Here is a 21,432-nt window from a genome sequence, read left to right on the forward strand (position 1 = left end):
TTGCCTCATTTGAATGGCTTCTCTTCAATAAAAGAGTTCAGCACATGCTTTCTCACTCTCTTTCCATGGACCCCTAGGGTCAGAGGAGCCATCACAGGACCCAAAGAAAAAGGTATCTATGTCTCTTGTGTGGTTATTTCATGCATCCCAGTTCACCTGGAATGACCCTGAGTGTTTTAGTTGGAGAACGAGACAAGAAGCATGTTTCCTTCCTAAAGTACAAGATCATCCTGGCCACCTTCTGGGTGCTGTTCTTCCTGTAAAGTCTGAGCCAAAGGAATATGATGTTTAAGATTGTGCTTTTTGCCAAAGGTGGTGGCGTATACCTGTAATCCCAGTGGCTCCAGAGGCTGAGGCAGGAGGATCTCAAGTTCAAAGCCAGCCTCAGCTACGTCCAAGTGCTAAGCAACTCATTGAAACACAGTCTCTAATAAGATACAAAATTGGGCTGGGGATGGGGCTCAGTGGCTGAGTGCCCCTAAATTTAATCCCCAGTATCCAAAAAAAAAAAAAAAAAAAAGATCGTGCTTTCCAACCCAAGCAATAAGAGGCAACAGTATTAAGCTCCTGGTTAAAAGGTGAGTTCTTATAGCTGCTTCAGGTGGGGCACTGGGCAACAAGACCACCCTCAGTCCCATGCAGACACCTACAGAAAAGAATGCCACTCCTGTGTCTGCTTCTCACTGCCCCACAACACCTGCTTGGTGAGCTGCACGCCACGGGTGGCCATGTGCTGAATTTGCAGGAGTGTCCTCAAGTGACATGCTGAATGGCCATACCCTGAAGATACTCAACCTCATGAGGCCTCAGGGAAACGCAGGTTAAACCACAACCAACCCATTATACTCCAGGATGGAAAGAAGAGGGAATGCCAAGTGCCACAGCTGAGCACCCAGCACCTTCGAAGTTGTTAGTGCCACAGCCATGGAGGCTGGATGGAGGCACAGCCTTTCAACCGGGCACCACAGAGCCAAGGTGCATACCCAAAGAGGTGTGCATGTACTCACCAAAATCATCCACAGGAATTTCAATAATGTTTTCAATGAAAAAGCCATACAGGAGCTAGGGTTGTGGCTCAGGGATAGAGCACTTGCCTGGCATGTGTGAGACACTGGGTTTGATTCTCAGGATCACATAAAAATAAAGGTTCATCCACAACTTATATATTTAAAATTTTTTTTAAAAAGCCATACAAGGAGAAGGAAGCAAAGGGGTAGGAAAAACAGTGAAATGAGATGGACATCATTACCCTAGGTACATGTATGATTGCATGAATGGTGTGACTCTACTTCATGCACAACCAGAGAAGTAAAAAATTCTGCTCCATTTATGTACAATGAATCAAAGAGTTATACATTTCTACTGTCATGTATAACTGATTAGAACTAATAACTAAAAAAAAACCATACAAGTCGGGTGTGGTGGCACACTCCTATAATCCCAGTGGCTCTGGAGGCTGAGGCAGGAGGACTGAGTTCAAAGCTAGCCTCAGCAAAAAAGCAAGGTGCTAAGCAACTCAGTGAGACTGCCTCTAAATAAAATGCAAAACAGGGCTGAAAGATGTGGCTCAGTGGTTGAGTGCCCCTGAGTTCAATCCCCGATACCAAAAAAAAAAAAGAAGCCATGCAACCTAAAAAATCTACAAGAATATTTATTCCTAGCAGTATTATTCTTAACAGCTCCAACAAAACTACATTTTATGTCCATTTATAGCAGAATATCAAAGTTATGTTATATATACATTCTGAATACTTAGAGCAATAAGAATGAATGATTCAGTCAGGTGCCATAGTGCACATGTGTAATCCCAGCTGCTTGGGAGGCTGAGACAGGAGGAACGCAAATTCAAGGTCAGCCTCAGCAATTTAGCAAGGCCCTAAGCATCTTAGCAAGTGCCTGTCTCTAAATTCAATACAAAAAAGGTGGGGGATGTGGCTTAGTGGTTGAGGGCCCCTAGGTCCAATCTCTGGTACCAAAAGTAAATATATAAATAAATAAAATGATCCATAGCTATGTGAAAAGTATGGAGCAGTCTCACAAACATACCATTCAGTGGAAAACAAACACCCTCTTCCAAAGGCCCATTCTGTATGATTCCATGTACACAAAGCTCAAAAATCAAAGCAAAGTAATCTGTGTTTGGAATTCCAAACAGGACTCCAGAGTTGGCTGGGAGGCAGCAGGGAGATCGGAGTGGGTGCTCCAGGGTGACCTCAGTGGGATAGGCCACACGAGAGGGATCTCCTTAGGCTTTACCTGTGCTCTGTGCACTTCTGTGTGTAGATTACACTGAAGCACCAGCACAAACAAAGGTGATACAAGCAGAGGCAGACATCTGCTTACTCACTGCCAAGAGCAACAGGCAAGATGCCTGGCAGAGGGTGCACTCATGGCCCTGGAAAGGAGGACCACAGCAGATTGCAGGGAGAGGACACTGCACATAGAGATGAAAAAGCACACAGCAATGCAGTGAATGCCACCTTCAGCTTTTTATTTTTCCCACCTTCCCATGTGAAGAAGCCTCCATGCCTTAAACAGGTCTAGAGTCCCTAGTCCACGTTCCAAAAAGAATGCGGGTCTCATGCCCGCTTTTCTAAACTCCACCAGCTTCTAATCCTGCTGGGCTTCAGGTGGGATCTGGACGTGTACTGAAGCCAACAGAGTACCTAAGAACCATCCTTTCTGCAAGGCAAATCAGGTGCTCACACAGAGTGGGGCAAACCCACTAAACTGCTGCCCAGAGTAAAACCAACCAGTGTTTTCCTTGTTGCTAACAGGTGATCAAGGTAAGTTTAAAAGTCACACAATAAGGAAAAAAACAAGCACAATGCCCTCTAGTGCTCTTCTTTCTATTCCACAGCAGCCCCAGGACTCTCTGGAACTCCTTAGAGACAAGCAGACAAGTTGCTTGAGATGCACAGCACTGGATACCAGGCAGGCAGAAGGTGCTAACACAGCAGTGGACAAAGTTCTTGCCTACTGCTACTGCCTTCCTGGTAAGCAGAACCTCAACAATGAATTTCATCCAACCCTAACTCACTATGTGAACATGTACAGGAAATCTCTGTATCTCCCCCCATGACTTTGCCATGAACTAAAACTGCTCTAAAACACAATGTCTAGGGTCTGGAGATGTAGCTCAGTGCTAAAGCATTTGCCCAGCATATGCAAGGCCCTGGGTTTGATCCCCAGCACCACTCACACACCCAAAGACATTTCACATATCATTCTAACAGCATGTCTGGTTTTGTTGACCTCAGCATTTCCAAATAATTGGAGAATGAATCTAGAAGGTACTGATAAGACAACAAGTATTAAGGGAACCCACATGGGAGATGGCCTGCGGCCCTCTGGCCACATGCAGTTAGACTACAGGTTTGAGGGCCAAGGGCTAAATCTACACCTCTAACATTACACTACCATCTTTTCATACCCTGTGTGTGTGTGTGGGGGGGGGGGGTTGTGCACGCATTTACATGCGTGTGGTGCTGGGAACTGAACTCAGGGGTGCTCTACAACTAAGATAACACCCACAGTCCCCTTTTTAAATTTTGAGATAGGGTCTTACTAAGTTGTTGAGGGTCTTGCTAAGTTGCTGAGGCTGGCTTCAAACTTATGATAACTCCTGCCTCAGCCTCTTAAGTCGCTGGGATGACAGGCATGCACCATGGCTCCAGGCTACACTCCCTCTTTTAATCTGTTCTAGAAGTTTAATAGAGTCAGGCATGATTGTCATACAAGTATCTATTTGTAATATTCAGATTCAAAATAACAAATTAAAAAATTCAGCCATTCAGAATCCTGATGTGTCAGTTGCCTATTTGGGACTTTCTGTGTATATGGTTCTTCAGTACTGCCTTTATCCCCTTGGTGCTCTGTGGAGTTTGCCAAAAGGGAATCTGACGACAGAGCCCAGGAAGCTATGGAGCTGCACACAGGATCACACTCAGGCTCAAACATGCTGGGAAGCTGGGAAAGGCCGCACCCAGGGCATCAAAGAAGCAGCCATGTGCACTACGCAGGCCACAAGCACCCAGCATGACCCACCTGTCCCAGAAAGATCACACTCACAGCTGCACCACTGCCAGTCCTTTCAGAAAGGCCACTGCATTTCAAGCTGATACACACTGACTAAAAAGCCTGTCCACTCAGAAGGTCAGGTGCCATGGGCTGGGAAAACAAATAAAGGCTAAGTGACATGACCCCTGCTGTCACACACTTGTTAGTGGGCACAAAACAATCAGGGAACCCAACACAGGAGGAAGTGCTAACTTGGTACTTGCTAAAAGGCTGACTCCCTCTCTAATGTAGCATGGACAGATAATGGGTTCTGGCTAGAACCCTCACAGCTGGTCCCACAGGAGTAGTGGCTGCCAGAGGGGCAAATAGAGGGTGCACCGAGCGAGTGGAAGAGAAGTTAGGTAAGGTCCCAGGGCAAGTGCTGGACCAAAGGGCACCATCCAGGAGTACAATCTCAGGACATGGCTGCAGAAATAATCCACATGCATCAAGGTCACTGTGTGGATAAAATGGGGGATGAAGAGGGGATCAGCAGAGACACTTTCAGTGGATCAGCTGCAGACGGACACACACCTACACACTGGCACCAGAAGAATGAGGGGGATGACAAGAACCAATGAAGGGACGGAGAAGACCAGGAAGTTAAAGCCATCATACCACAATCTCTTACTTCCAGTGATCAAGCCCATTCTAAGACAGAACTTTTCATTCATCAATTTATATATTAACTAGATAACTTAAGATGGTACTTCATTAGTTCCTTGGTTGTATCTTCCAAGATTCCACCCTTCTGCCATATGTCATATTCGGACTCCTGGATAGATCCTAGAGTCTAATCAGCCCCTCCCTTTTACACACTATCAGCTGCCTGAGAATCATCTAAACACCTTCCCTGTGGGAGGGAGTTCCCAAGGTAAGTAGTGCTGGGGTCTTCCTCCCAACACAAGCCAGAGACGCAAAAGCACGCATCCATTTCTCTCTCTCTCTCAGCCCCTGGCCCTAATCCTGACCACTCGTGGCTTCTCTTATACCTACTGCCCTAGTGGAGTGCACAAAGGCAGCACAGGACGAGACCAGTGAGGCCAGTCCACATGGGACCTCCAGGTGCCAGCTCATGTTGGCTAGGTGAGCGCACCTGCCTGCATCAACCAAACCCAAAGCTGAGAACATGGATGCAGAGAAAGAGCCAGGCTTCTCTACAGAAAATCCACCAAGGGCAAGTGGGCACATGAAATAGTGAGCCAGGGTCTCAAGCTGGCCCTAGTCTGGGGTCCACACTAAAATTCCCTTATCTGGGCTGGGGATGTGGCTCAAGCGGTAGCGCGCTCGCCTGGCATGCGTGCGGCCCGGGTTCGATTCTCAGCACCACATACAAACAAAGATGTTGTGTCCACCAATAACTGAATAAAATATTAAAATTCTCTCTCTCTCTCTCTCTCTCTCTCCCCCTCTCTCACTCTCTCTTTAAAAAAATAAAATAAAATAAAATAAAATAAAATTCCCTTATCTCCTACTGCAAGAACATAATCATTGGGGCTGGGGACGTGGCTCAAGTGGTAGCGCGCTCCCCTCGCATGGGTGCGGCCCGGATTCGATCCTCAGCACCGCATACAAACAAAGATGTTGTGTCCGCCGAAAACTAAAATGTAAATTAAAAAAAAAGAACATAATCATCTATAAGTTCATCTTAAATTCAAGCAGGTCCTCTTTCACTTTTATGTGTGTGTGTGTGTGTGTGTGAGTGAGAGAGTGAGTGAGAGTGAGTGAGAGAGAGAGAGAGAGAGAGAGAGAGACAGATAGATAGATATGGGGATACTGGGTCCTGAAGCCAGGGTCCTTGGTGTACTAGGCAGGTGCTCTACCACTGAGACATATCCCATCCCATTTTAAATTTTATTTTGAGACCAGATCTCATAAGCGGCCCAAGCTGGCCTCAAGTCTGTGATCTCCCTGCCTCAGCCTGGGAGTCTCTGGATTATAAGTGTGAGCCACCATGCCCAGCTGCTTTTTTTCTTTTCCAAATATGAATATTTAACTCGTTTGTGCCCCACAGTGTTAAATAGTTTTCAAAATTCTAATCCTGATAGGAAATACAATCTCATAGGAAATGATTTTTATAAAATTTCTACAATCACAAATCAGCTTTTAGAAAATTTATTAGGTTGACTTGTTCCATTTAAGGAAATCCCACCTATCTCAAAAAAGAAAGCAGATGGGCTAGGGTTGTGGCTTTGTGGTAGAGCACTTGCCTACATGGGTGAGACTCTGAGTTTGATTATAAGCACAACATATAAATGAGTAAAATAAAGGTCCAATTTTTAAAAATTAAAAAGAGAGAGAGAGAGAGAAAGTAGACACTGAACATATTTTTTTTTGGGGGGGTGGGGTGGTTAGGTACCCGGGATAGAACTCAGCGGCTCTCTGATCCACATCCTCAGCCCTATTTTGTGTTTTATTTAGAGACAGGGTCTCACTGAATTGCTTAGCACCTTGCCATTGCTAAGGCCAGCTTTGAACTCGTGACCCTCCTGCCTCAGCCTCTGGAGCCACTGGGATTACAGGTGTGGCCCGCCATGCCTGGCATTGGAGATATCTTTTTCTTTTTTTTTTAAACTAGGTCTTTTGCAGGGCACTCCTGTAATCCCACCAGCTCTGGAGGCTGAGGCAGGAGGGTCACAAGTTCAAAGCCGGCCTTAGGAATGGTGAGGCACTAAGCATCTCAGTGAGATCCTGTCTCTAAATAGCAAATAAAACTGGTTCAATACCCAGTGCGTATGTAAGTAAGTATAAATAAACAAATAAGTGTCTTTATTTCTTACTTTAGGAAGAAAGGATATAGATTCAAAACATCAAATTGATTACATGTTCAATCCACTGTGGTAATCTAGTATATAAATGATGATACTGGCTCAGCCTACTTCCTCACCTCCCACATGTCAGGACAAATTTGTAGGAAACATAATTATCCTCTTGCCTCAAAAGGCAGGCACTCCAGAACACAGTAAAAGAGGAATCAGATGAGACAGCGCAAGTGCTAACACACACTGATGGCCAAGCTGTGATTTTCTAAGGTAAACAAACATTAGATTCCAGATCTTCTACCAAGCAACAGGCAGGTCTAAAATACAGCCAGGAAAATAGTTTTTGCCATCTGCAAAGTGGAAACACCTACACTGGAAAACCTGGAATAACCAGAATAACAGGTAAAGGTGAAAGCTCTGCTCAGCTGAAAGCAGACAACACAGTTGTTCCACCACTGGAGCCCAGAGCACACTGCCCTTCCTCTACCCTGTGCCGGTAACAAGAGTCCTGGGCAGGATTTGATACTGCAGGTGCCTCTGAGGAGTCATTACTTCCACTGTCTCCTAGGTGAAAGGCATAGTAAGCTTGAAGAATCTCATCTGTATGTGGGACAAGCGGTGTAAATAAATTCACTTTCAAAAGAGCTTATATTCTAACAATGTTCAGAAGCAAGTACAGGGTGCTTGGAGCTGGGGCCAGTCACTGGGTCTGCTCCCCAGGTCCAAACGAAAAGCATGATGTTGATAGATGCCAGCTACCGAAGGATTCTCTGCTCTGCCCTTACACAACTAAGAACCTCACCCCAGGACAGAGCAGCACTCAGCTCAAGGAACACTTGCACTAAACCAGGAGAGCAATCAAGGACTGGAACATTTTTGTAGAACTTAAAAAAAAAAAAAAAATTTTTTTCTTTCTTTTTTTTTTTTTTTTAAAAGAATCCTGGGGACTGAACCGAGGTGTGCTCCAACATTGAGCCACGTACTCAACCCTTTTTATCTTGAGACAGGGTCTTGCAAAGTTTCTTAGGCTGGCCTTGAACTTGTGATCCTCCTGCCTCTGCCTTCTCAGTTGCTAGGATTACAGCTGTATGTCACTGAGCCCAGCTCTGAAATATTTTTGTAGGTATGCTGCAGCCTATCTGGTGTGCCTTCCTGGTCCCTAAGCCAAAAAGTTATCAGTCTTGTCTTTTAAAATAACAAATATGTTTAGATGTTCACATAGCTCTTTATGTTTTACTTACCACAAATGACTTATAAAAAATAAGGTTTATATACTACTATCCATAGTAAAATCAGAATAGTCTTAAAGGATGATTCCTATCAGTGAAACCCTCCTGGGCTTTCACAGAACAGACTGCTCAGAAACCATACTATGACATTTGTAGAAGCTCTAACTTGGAAAAACAAATAAATAGATGGATAAACGCTTTGTGTATCTGTTGTGCAATGTGCTAGGCTTCTGACTCCAAGACAGCTCCTCACTCCCAGAATCAGACAAGGCATATTCACCCCTACAGGCAGCAAAGGAGCTTCGAGGGAACCGGCCCCCAGCCAGAGCACTAGACACAGGTCCCAGGGATACACCAATAAGTAGCAGCCCAGACTGTGCACATGGCCATCAACAGGCCACAGTGAAAGCGCCTCCAAACTGAAGAGAAGGCAAAGTGACTATAAAATAACGTGTCTATAACCTCAACTACTTCAAGATGGATGGGGAGGGCTGGGGTTGTAGCTCAGTGGTAGAGACCTCGACTCGCACATGTGAGGCACTGGTTCGATCCTCAGCACCCCATAAAAATAAAAAATAAAGGTATCATGTCCATCTACAACTAAAAAAAAAAAAAAAAAAAAAAAATGGACAGGGAGTTAGAATCTTGCCCTGGAGGATCCTGAAGGATTCTAAGGTAATGGATGAAAAGGTAATACTGCCAGGACAAAAAGGTAACCTTCATTCCCCAGTACCTCCACGAGGAAGGAGGATCCTGAGTTCAAAGCCAGCCTCAGCAATTTAGTGAGGTTTAAGCAACTTAGCAAGACCTGGTCTCCAAATAAATTTTTTAAAAAGGCTGGGGATAGAAAATAGAAACTCCAGAGACTGAGGCAGGAGGATTGCAAGTTCAAGGGCAACCTCAACAATTTAGTAAGACCCTGTCTTAAATTACAAAATAAAAAGGGCTGAGATGTAGCTCAATGGTAGAGCACCCCTGGGTCCAATCCCCAGTACAGCAATAAATAAATGAATAAATAAAATTTGAGCTAAGTAGGATGGCACATGCCAGCAATCCCAGCAACTTGGGAGGCAAGTTCAAGGTTAGCCTGGGAAATTTCATGAGACTCTCCCAACAACTGGGGAGGCTGAGGAAATGGCTCAATGGAATGTCCCTGGGTACAGTTCCCAGCACTGCAAAAGTAAAATGAAAATTTATTTTTAAAGGGCTGAGAGTGTAACTAGTAGTACTGTGCTTGCCTACCATGCACAAGGTCTGAATTTGGTCCCCAACATGGAAAAAAAAAAAATACATAAACAATTGATAAAATACTAAAAACTATTTAGAAAATATTAATAAAAATCTTAGGAACTGCGTAGGTAATTCAGTGGTAGAGGACCACTTATCATGTGAAAGTCTCTGGGTTCAATCCCTATCACTAAAAAAATAAATAAATAAACAAACAAACAAATAAATTTTTGTTGTAGCTCAATGGAAGAGCACTTGCCTAGCATGTGTGGGGCACTGGATTCAATTCTCAGCACCACATATCAACAAATAAAATAAAGGACCATCAACAATTAAAAAAATAAATTAAAAATTTTTTAAAAAACCCCAAATTCTAACAAGTACATATCAACAATTTTTGTTCTATCCCCTTTAAATCCTCAGGAATAAACATTGTTTACTGGAAATAAATAATTCTATTCACTTTTACAGTTGAATCATATAAACCATTTTAAGGAGTCTGCCAGAAATGCAGAAGTAGAGCTAGGCACTGTTGTGTATACACACTGTCCCAGCTTTTCAGAAGGCTGAGTTAGCTATTAAGGATCGTGTAACCTGGGAGTTTGAGACCCCATCCTGCCCCCCACCCTCCAAAAGCAAGGAACTCAGAAGGGACTCTGCCAAACACATTCTCCTGCCAAGGGCTTTGCCTTTCTCCTGCTCCTTTCAAGTTCTTCCTAAGGTTGGGGAGGGGAGAGCTGCATTTGACATTATTGGTAACTCTGGAATGACTTAGAGAAGGACATAGGAAGCAAAATGGCTCACAATGCACAGTCCCTGCAACCCACTAACAGGCTGGAAGGTGGTATGACTACAAGCAAGGCCTGGTGGCAGCAGTGAGGGCTGAGAACATGGGCTTTCCAGAAGTGCCTTTGTGAAGATCTGTAACCCTCCTCAGGGTCTCTTAAGATGAATGGGACTAGATTCAAATTTAACTTGATTTTACTAAAACTTCATTGTTCTATTCTCTTCTATACACAAGGAAAAAACTAACATAAGATTCTTTGCAAGTTAATGGAACGTAACTTCTTTTAAATTTAATAACACACACACACACAAGTCAAACTTCATAATATATTTTGTGTGTGTGTGTGTGTGTGTGTGGTGCTGGGGATTAAACCCAGGGCCTTGTACATCTGAGGTAAGCACTCTACCAACTGAGCTATATCCCCAGACAAACTTTATAATATTTTAAAATAAATTTTAAAAGACTATCAGCAAGGGTTGGGGGTAAAGCTCAGAGGTAGAACAGGCCTAACACAAGGTAGACCCTGGGTTCAAGCTCCAACACTGCAAATAAGTAAATAAATAAAAGACTTTTAAAGACAACTGGTAGAGGAAGGAGATGAGGAAGGGAAAGTGGAGGTACTGGGGAATGGAGGTGATCCAATTATGTTATGTGCATGCATTCTTTATACACTATTCTGTATAATTATAATGCACCAATAAAAACATTAAGACTATCAGTTGGGTGCAGTAGCACATGCCTGTATGGGATTCCACAGCTCAGGAAGCTGGCTCAGGAAGCTGACGCAGGAGGATTGTTAGTTCAAAGCCAGCCTCAATAATTTAGCAAGGCCCTAAGCAACTCAGCAAGACCATCTCTAAATAAAATACAAAAAAAAGGCCTGGAGATGTGGCTTAGTGATTAAGCGCTCAGAGTTCATTTCCCAGTACCAAAGAGAGAGAGAGAGAGAGAGAGAGAGAGAGAGAGAGAGAGAGATGACTATCAGCATCATGCCAATTCAATTCAACATGTACCTGAAGTTCTTAGAAATTATTTTTCCTTTTTAATGATATTATTCTAGAATATTTTCTTTTCAGATGATGGTCTTTTTACATAAATAAATAAACATATATTTATGTATATAATTTGAAGTTTTAGAAACTTTAGCTGTGCTGTCAATTTTGGAAAAACTATCTCAGTTTACTATGTTGAGTTGGCATTATGTGGAAATTAACAATCATACTGGTCTAGAAATGCTAAGCTTAATTTTTTTTCATTTGTAAAGGGGTAACACACTGTACTGAATATGTAAGGTCTCATCTATATGGGCTTGATTAGACAAACTAATAAAGTATTCCCTAAAAAATAAAAAAACAATAATTTTCCTTAGATTTCTTTAGTCCCACTTTGAAGTCACCTGAACCCACCCAGCCCAAAGGATCTTTTACAACTAAATTCACTTTGTTTTGACCTTGAGTGACTACCAGGAACTGCTGGACACCTTCTAAATTCGCTGAATACACCTAGCTGGGCGTGGTGGTGCATGCCTACAATTTTAGCCACTTGGGAGACTGAGGCTATAAGGTCAAGGCCAGCCTCAGTAACTTAGCAAGACCCTGTCTCAAAAAAAAAAAAAAGGTCTGGGAATGTAGCTCAGTGGTAAAGTACCCCTTGGTTCAGTCCCAACTAGAAAAAAAATTTCAATGTACATACCTGTTCTAATCTCTGAGGCTCTGGCAACACAAGGCATGCCTGCTATTTTGCCTAACTCAAGTTTTTGACTCAGAACTCCAGTCAAAAAAGCTTGAAAATACTTCAAAGCACATTAACAACCCTCAGAGGGCTGGGGCAAAGACCCTAGTCCAAACATACAATGACAGCCTCAGGCAAAGGCTGGCAAAGCTCCCCCAGGAAATCAGCACACTGGGGAGCAACAGTATGCAGTGGAGGATCAGAAAGGACAAAATAATGTTCAGACAAGAACTGTGAAGGCCCTGAGCTCTCTCTCACCTTGGGCAAAGCCCTGAGCTCTCTCTCACTGTGGGCGAAGCCCCAATGGAAGTGCAAGGGAGGCCAAGAGCTGAAAGTGGGCCTAGGCAGAGCCAAGTGAAAAGAATTGTCTTTTCTGAAATTAATCCCCTGCTTCCCAGGATACCTCTTCAAAAGAAAAGCTTCGGCTGGGGCTGGTGGTGCAAGCCTGTAATCCCAGGACTCCAGGTGGCTAAGACTGGAAGGTCATAAATTCAAGGCCAGCCTCAGGAATTTAGTAAGAACCTGTCTCTGAAAGGTGTGTGTGTGTGGGGGGGGGGGGGGGCGGCACTGTGGGTGTGGCTCAGTGGTTAAGCACATCTAGGTTCAATTCCTCACACTCACACCAAAAAAAAAAAAAAAAAAAAAAAGTGCTAAAAGAAGAGGACTTCAAAGAATATTATCTTTGCACTAATAATGTGAGAAAGTCAATAAACAAAAGGTTCTCATAACCTCCAACACACACACAAACCCTGGGGAAGGAGGAGAATCTGACTTTCAAAGCTTCCACACACAAAAGTCAAATGTCCAGTCTGACTACAGCAAATCCTAAGGCACACAAAGAAACAGCAAAGCATGACTCAGTCAAAAGAACAAAACAGGCCTGGAAGTAGAGCCTGTGCTCAGCAAAATGAGGTTCTGGGTTTGAGCCCCACTCAGCACACACGCCTACAAAACAAGCCAGAAATCATCACAGAAGAAGGCCAGACACTGGACTTCCTAGACAAAGACTTAAATGTGTTCAAAGGGTTAAAGGAAAACAACATATGAACAAAAGAGGACCATCAACAACAGACAGGAATTATAAAATAAAGCAAAGGGAAGTCCTAGGACTGAGGGGAAAAAAAAAGTCAACAATCAAAAGGAAAAATTCCCCTGGAGTTCAGCAGCATAGATGAGCAGGCAGAAGACAATCAGCAAATCTGCAGGTAAAATAAGGGAAATCATCAGCCTGACAAGTAGAATGAGAAAAGGATAAAGAATGAATAGAGCCTGTGGAACCTATGGGATGTCACTACAATATGGGAATTTGAAAAAAATAATGTCTTCCCAAATTTGGGCTGGGGTTGTAGCTCAGTTGTGAGAACGCCTGCCTACCACATGTGAGGCACTGGGTTCAATCCTCAACACCACACAAAAATAAATAAATGAAATAAAGGTACTGTGTCCATCTACAATTGAAATTCTCTCTCTCTCTCTCTCTCTCTCTCTCTCTCTCTCTCTCTCTCGTTGAAAACAAAACAAAACAAAATTTGGCCAGGCACAGTGGAAAATGTCTGTAATCTCAATTACTTGGGAGGCTGAAGCAAAAGGATTGCAAGATTGAGGCCAGCCTTGGCAATTTAGCAAGACCCTGTCTCAAAATAAAAAATAAAAAGGGCTGGAGATGTGGCTCAGCGGTAAGGTGCTCCTGGGTTCAATCCCTGATACCTTAAAAAAAAAAAAAAAAAAAAATGGGTGGGGAGCCCATCATTGTGGCCACACCCACAATCCCAGCTTTTGAGAGGTGGAGGCAAAGAATTTCAAGTTCAAGCCCAGCCTGCATAACTTTGGGAGACCCTGCTCAAAACAAAAAATGGAGCTGGGCGCAGTGGCACAAACCTGTAATCCCAGCAGCTCAGGAGGCTAAAACAAGGAGGATTGGGAGTCCAAAGCCAGCCTCAGCAAGAGAGAGAGGTGCTAAGCAACTCAGTGAGACCCTGTCTCTAGTTAAAATACAAAATAGGGCTGGGGATGTGGCTCAGCAGCTGAGTGCCCCCGAGTTCAATCCCTTTTACAATAAATAAATAAATGAAAAAAAAAAAATGGGTTGGGGATATAGCTAAGGCATAGAATATTGGCCTAACACATATGTGCATGGCATCGGTTCCACACTCAAACACACACACACACACACACACACACACACACACACACGACAGCTTAAGACATTCCTGACAAGCAAAAGCAGAGAGAGGTTAGCATCTGTAGGACAAGTCTAATATTAATGAAATTTATCTTACAGATACTAACCAGAGTCCTTCAGGTTGAAATAAAGGACAACAGACGGTTAACTCAAAGCTACATAAAGAAATAGCTCTTGGGCTGGGGATGTGGCTCAAGCGGTAGCACGCTCGCCTGGCATGCATGTGGCCCGGGTTCAATCCTCAGCACCACATACAAACAAAGATGTTGTGTCCGCCGAAAACTAAAAAATAAAAAAAAAAAAAAAATCTCTCTCTTTAAAAAAAAAAAAAAAGAAATAGCTCTCCAGTGAAAGCAAATATGCAGATAAATATACAAGCTGGTACTGCATGACTGTAATTTTGGTTTGGAACTCACACTGATTTCCTACAGGATTCAAAAGATAAATACATTTAAAAATTTACAAATGTTATTTGGCAAATAAAGTATAAAGATATAATGTAAGAATATAAAGGGGAGAAAGAAGGAAATGTACAAGAGCAGAATTTTTGTACACTTTTGAAGTTGATATTAGCTGAAAATAGATAGCTTCAAATTAAAAAATATATATGTTTTTGATGGTGCTGGGATCAAACCCAGGGCCTTGAAATGTACTGAGCAAATTCTAGATCTAGATCTACATCACCAACCCAAGATACAAATTTAAGTGTAATCCCAAGGTAACTATAAAGAAATATATATACACAAAAGGAAATGAGGGGGCTAGGGTTGTGGCTCAGTGGTAAAAGTGCTTGCCTGGCATGTGTGGGGCACATTCTCAGCATCGCATATAAATAAGTGAATAAAATAAAGGTCCATCAACAACTAAAAAAAAAAAAAAGAAAGAAATGAGAATTAAATAGTTCAGTAAAAAAAAATCAAGTAAACATACAAGAGGGAGGGAAAAGGGACTATAAGCTGTAAAACATAAGAAAACAAATAACAAAATGCCACAAATCCTTACCAATGAGTATTCAAATGTAAATGGAACAATTTCTCCAATCAAAATACTTGAGATAAAAGACTAACTATTAATGTCTATCGAGCAACTCTGCTGTGGCAGGCAAAGGCAATCCACACTACACCCATGAAGCAGATTCAAGAGCGTTCATGTGAAGAGACGGGGGGGGGGGGGTCGGTCCTGAGATTGGGATACTGCAGTGTGGCTTCTGTGAAGGGTTCCAGTCCCCACCCCACCCCACCTCAAAATGCATACTGCCACGGGATGCTAAGCAGAGGGATTTCCTAAGACATACAAAGCCCACATATGGCACAAACTGACATGCCCTGGGAAACGGTGCCTCCTGCCCAGGCTGGGTGCTGTGTCCCAGGACCACCACTTCCTGGGGTGATGGCACTCAGAGCCTGCTTCAATAATAGAAATGGTAATGTGTGCCTGTAATATGTCCCAGCAAACTGTGTTTCATTAGCAAACTCAAAGATTCCTCATTATGAGGTGAGACCATAAGTGTGGAAGCTGACTTACTATATTGTCTTTACTTAAGATGTCATAAACTGCCCCAAAACCAAACAAAAGAAAACAAAAGCCATATAGAAAAGTAAAACAGATATGATTCAAAAAGGAAATTCTTTCATTAAAAGACTCCTTACTTCAAAAACCCTCTGGACCAGAGGGTGGGTTAGGGGGGTAAACAGGGGAGTGCATCAGACTGGGATCCCTTCATCACATATTCGGCACCTGTACTGCTTGTTTGATAGTAACTGCTATTAACGGCCCTTGTGCTTCAGGTGTGTGGCAACAGTGGTGATGGTGATGGCGCTGCACCAACTTCAGGGGGTACAAGCATGTACACAGCTTTTATCCCTGCCTTGGAAGACCAATGGAGAAAAAGGTCACCTGAGATGAATGAGAACAAGAGGATGACGGGAACCCCTTAGAAGGTGCTATAAACAGTGATAAGTCCCCTACCTTCCTGCTTCCTTGAGTCTAAAAGCATTCTAAGGGGTCCAGAACCACTGCATCACCTAGAAACCACCAGGTGACATCCAAGGCCTGCAGAAGGGCTCAGCCTCAGGCCTCCCAGAAAGAAACAAAAGTATCTGTGGTTTATTATATATCAAAACAAGCCTGTAATCCCAGCAGTTAAGGAGGCAGCAACTTAGTAAGTGGGATCATCTCAAAAATATAATAAAAGGGCCAGGTATGTAGCTCACTGGTAGACTGTGAGGCCTGGGTTCAATCCTTAGTATCAAAGGAGAAAAAAAAGCAGTTTAAGAATCAAAAACAGTACAAAAGGTGTAAAGCATTAATGAGAAGCAGCCCTTAACTTAGACCACAAACTGGACACTACATTCAAACCAGTTCCTCCTTTCCCCTTTCCCTACTACTCTACTGAGGCTGAGAAGGCGGGTTGGACAAAAGCAGAAGGGAGGCTGCCAGAGGTATCAGTGACCCTCAGTTGTGCAAAGGACCCTCAAGGCTTCCTCCAACAGGCCCCAAGCACCATGCTGAAAATGGTGATGGACAAAAGAGATGCAGACCTTGACATCCAGCAGGGCACAAACACGGTGCAACTGTGTCACATGGTGAGGACACCTATCCCAGTCATGAACAATGGGACTATAGAGAGCCCAGAGAAGTTAACTGGAAGGCCTCCGTTAACTGGAGCTAACTGTAATGTGGCCCCAGTCTCTCCAGAAGCCTATTCTCACTGTAACTCGGGAGGTGCACAAATGACTACTACATGTTATATATGGTCACACAGGCTTATTTCTCAAAATGTTAGAAATCAAAATTATTTAAATCTAAAATGCATTAAACTACTCGTTAATTAAACATTAAAATGAATGACTTGAGGGCTGAGTTTATGGCTCAGTGATGGGGCGCTTGCCTAGCACATGTGAGGCACTGGGTTCAATCCCCAGCATCACATAAAAATAAATAAATAAAACATTGGTCTAACAATGAGATGTTTAAAAAAAATAATTAATGAACTGAGTCTTACCACTGCAAAGACTGTGAGTAGAAAAGAGACCTAAGCCTGTTGTTGGGACTAAACTTAGGAGAACAGACCTCAGGATAGCTGCTCTATGTTCTCAACATCTACAAGTCAAAGATGGTGAATTCAATTTATCCTATTTATGTTTGGCTACTAGATATTTTAGTATGAAAGATAAAAATGTATCAATTTTCAAATGAATGTATACTGTAGCCCCCCCCCCCTTTTTTTTGATACTAGGGATTGAAACCAGGAGCCTTTACCACTGAGCTACATCCCAACCCAGTTTTGGATTCAATTTCTGGTACCAAAAAAAAAAAAAAAAAAAAAAAAAGAGTGGCAAATTTGTTTGGCATTTTCAAAATATACACAACTGTTAAACAGGTGCTTATTGGGCTAGGGATATAGCTCAGTTGGTAGAGTGCTTGCCTCCCATGAACAAGACCCTGGGTTCAATCCCCAGCATCATACAAAAAAAATTTTTTTTTTTGCTTTGTTTGTTTGTTTATTTCTATTTATACATTATACTTAGTTTGCTGCCACAGCAACACCAACAAACCCAAACTTTCCTACCCAATTGATCTTCTGAAAACTTCTCTAGTCTCAGGTGCCAAACCTGGTCTCTGGACACAGACTCTGTTCTAAAAGAACATACTCTCCACTCTCCTCTGACAGAAGGAAAATGCTGCCCCACCAGGCCCAGACAAACCTCACTATCTGGCTGCTCCACAACCTGCCCCAGAGTCTTGGAGTGTCAGGCTATTCCCCAGCCACACCTGTAAGGACCATTCACCTGTCCATCTCCGAGAGACCTGTCCAGATGGCCCAGGACACCCCACAGACCCCAACCCCAGGAACACCTGTGCTTCCCATGAGTCAGGCTCTCAGCAAGGAAAACACTGTTTTCTTACACAGTCCTCACACACAGTCAAATCAAAGACTTGCAGAATCCTGTCTTCTGGAAAGCCCCGCATGCTGGCCTTCTCTCACACACCCATCCACAGTGGGCATAGAGTCGACAACCACCTAGCAAAAGGCACATGTTCACACTTAAAATATCCAGTACAGCCTGTAATCCCAGTTGCTCTAAAGGCTGAGACAGGAGGGTCTCGAGTTCAAAGCCAGCTTCAGCGAGGCACTTAGTAACTCAGTGAGACCCCTGTCTCTAAATAAAATACAACATAGGGCTGAGGATGTGGCTCAGTGGCTGAGTGCCGCTGAGTTCAATCCCTGGTACCAAAAAAAAAAAAAAAAAAAAAAGAGTGGGCATATAGCTCAGTAGAGCTCCCCTGGCTTCAGTCCCTGGTGCCACAAAATAAATAAATTAGAACTGGGGGTGCAGTTTGCCTAGCATTTGTGAGGCCCACATTTACTTCCTAGTATGGAAACACACAAAAAAAACTTTGAACATCAATCTAAACACTAAGTTTAAATTCAAGAAAAAGAGATTTTAAAGCAATGTACCTACATTTCACTGGTACCAACTGTCTCTAAAGTTTATTCCCTTAACCTATGTTACTACCCTAACCTATGTTACTACCCTACACCAAAAACTCGCAAATAATGTGTTAAAAATAGGGAGGTGCTGAAACACCCTACAAATTAGCCATCTATCCCACACAGTGCAGAGACTGACTCTGTGAACTAGGCCACTCCCACCAGCATAGGCATTGGTTCCCAAGCCCACCAGAAAGAAGTTCAAGGCCATGCTGGAGGCAAAGGCCAGAGATCCAGTCTCCACCTCACTTGCTTCCTACTCATCTCCGTGGCAAGGCTCTCTACCCTTTCACAAAATCTGAATTTCGCTTCCTCACGGAAAGGTCAATTTATTTCCATGTTCAGCACGTTGGCACATGTAGAATTCAACACAAATGGGTTTGGCTGAAAAGTAAAATATTTTCTTTAAAAAGCCCTAAATCCTCAAAAAAAGCACACAATTTCCTTTGTTGAACATGGATTTTTTTTTTTTTTTTTTGAGAAATGCTCTTGCTATGTTGCCCAGGTGACCTTCCTGCCTCAGAATCTCAAGTAGGTAAAAATGCATTTTTTTGTAAACAAACTGCCAGATTGAAGGGCAGCAGTTAGTGGTGCAATTTCATGTTTTAGCACCAAAGAAAAGATGGCCATTAGGCCCCTACCATTAATTTGATGCTGTCTATGGTATAAATACAGGAAAACATTTTGGCTTGAATATAACATTCTTAACATGTAACAATGAATCCCACTAGTACATCAAATTATAAGGCACCAATAAACTTTTTTAAAAAAGAAAATAATTCTTTATAAAGTGACTATTAAGGAATAGAAACTGGTACTCCTCTTCAAGGCTCCTCTTAAGCAAGAGAAACATACACACCAGAGACTTAAGAGAAGCAATGCTTTTACCAGCATTTCCAAAGATCAGAACAGTTAAACATTCCAGAGTGTGGACAAAAGCTGTACATGCACTGACCAAGAAACAAGCCTATCGGGATAATGAACATTTCCTAGACAGCAAACATGTTTTCAAGCAGAGCAAATGACTATCAAACCATGCTGAATTATTTTGTAGCATGATTGACATTTACCCATAAGGCTCACTTAACACTCTATATGACCTTGTAATAATTTCTAAATAACAAAATTACCTTTCCATTAAAAAGCTATACTCGAAGTACCCAATTTGCCAAAATGTTTATAGTTCAGAGCAGATTTTAAAATACTTGACTGAGTGCAGTGGCACACACCTGTAATCCCAGCTACTCAGGAGGCTGAGCAGGAGACTGCAAGTTCAAGGCCAGCCTGGGCAACTTAGTGGGACCCTGTCTCAAAATTAAAGAAGGGCTGGAGTTGTAGCTCAGTGGTTGACTGCTTGCCTTGCATGCGGAAGGCACTGGGTTTGATTCTCAGCACATTAAAAAAAAAAAAAAAAAAACATAAATCAAAATTAAAGAAAAAGGGCGGGGGTGTAGTTCAATGCTTAATATGTGTGAGGCCTTGGGTTCAACACAGTTTAAAAAATGGTAAGGTTGCAGTTTTCAATTGTTAGGCTACCAACATAATAGGAAAAGAAGTCCTTGTGGCTTACAACACCACACTCTGGAAATATTTCACTACAGAAAAGAAGTAGCAGACAACTTCTTGTCAGAAGACACAGGTTTTAGTTTGGGGCAGTTCTTCCACTGCATACAGCCAACATTTCCCTTGGGGATGACCTGCTGATTTTGAATATATACCAACTGCCAGGATGCAGAGTCCATGTGCACATGTGAAAGCCCTGCATAACAGGGGTCCAGAGGGTCATGTGCAGGCATGGTGATCTGTGTCCTGGCTGGTGGTCAGGGTCAGACTAGGCAAGAAGTTAAGGTTGAGATCCAAGGGCATCATGTGTGGGGGAATATGGGTCTGGCTGTGTGTAGGACAAGGTCTGTTAGGTCCTCCTGATGGAGTGTTGGGGACTGCGATCTGGTTCCTTGGGTGGGGGGTCAGGATCCACCCTAGTCATAGGGTCTGCTCCTCCTGATGGATGGTGGATCCTAGCTCTGGCATTTGACTGTGGTCAGGATGTGGAACAGGTTCTGGTTGTGGGCAGCATGTTCTTGGATCAGGGTCCTACCCTACTGTGAACAGGAGATGCAGGTCAGGGTCTGACACTGTTGGTGCGTGTAGGCCTGGGTCCAGGCCACCTTATGCGTTTGAGCCTGGGCCAGGGTCGAGGACCCTGGCTGTGGCTGGTGGGTCTGAGCTGAGTCGGAGTCGTGGATCCCGGCCATGGCTCGTGGGTCTGAGCTGGGTTGGGGTCGTAGGTGCTGGCTGTGGCTCATGAGTCTGAGCTGGATCAGGATCGTGGGTACCGGCTGGGGTTCCTGGGTCTGAGCTGGGTCGGGGTCCAGGTCGAGGTCCGGGCCCCGGCTTGCAGGTCTGGGTCTGTGCCTGTGCCCAGGCCGCAGCCGCAGCCCCCGCCCGCCCGCGCGCCGCCCGCCACTCACACGCGCGGCAGCTGCAGCGGCGGCGCCCCGCGCCGCTGGAACACGCCGTCCACGAACACGCCGTTCTTCCCCAGGCAGCGCAGGTAGAAGTCGCCGCCCGCGTCGGGCCGGGGCTGCGCGGGCTCGGGGGCCGCCGCGCCATGGCCGCCGCCCGGGGGCGTGAAGATCTCCAGGTGGCGCCGCGAGATGAAGCTCGAGTGACCCATGCTCACGTCCACCGAGCCCTGCGATGAGTTGCGCCCGATGGTCACCGAGCGCTTCTTCATGAGGTACTCGAACTCCCGGCCCTCGAGTCGCGCCACGGCCCAGCCGCCCGGCGGGGACCCGCCGCCCCCGGCCCCGCCGCCCGCGGGAGGGGCGCCCGCGCCCGAGAGCGCCGCCGCGGCCGCCATCGCCTGCGAGGCCCGCCCGATCCGCGCGGGCGCCCTGGCGGGGCCGAGGCCCGGGCGCGGTCGTGGGCCGCGCGAGCCGAGGACGGGCGCCGAGGCC

The 21,432-nt window shown here is 44.3% G+C and overlaps 1 protein-coding gene across 1 annotated transcript in view; it reads right to left on the reverse strand.

The window, feature by feature from the left end:
* The window catches only part of Foxk2 (forkhead box K2), a 60,569-nt gene extending 39,234 nt beyond the window's left edge, over window positions 1–21,335 (reverse strand). The window contains exon 1 of the mRNA XM_076870227.2: window positions 20,944–21,335. Coding sequence (XP_076726342.1) covers window positions 20,944–21,335 — 392 coding nt within the window. The remainder of the gene's footprint in view (window positions 1–20,943) is intronic.
* Between the last annotated feature and the right edge of the window lie 97 nt (window positions 21,336–21,432).

This window comes from Callospermophilus lateralis, chromosome 11 (assembly GCF_048772815.1).
Source record: "Callospermophilus lateralis isolate mCalLat2 chromosome 11, mCalLat2.hap1, whole genome shotgun sequence".
NCBI classification, from domain to species: Eukaryota; Metazoa; Chordata; class Mammalia; order Rodentia; family Sciuridae; genus Callospermophilus; species Callospermophilus lateralis.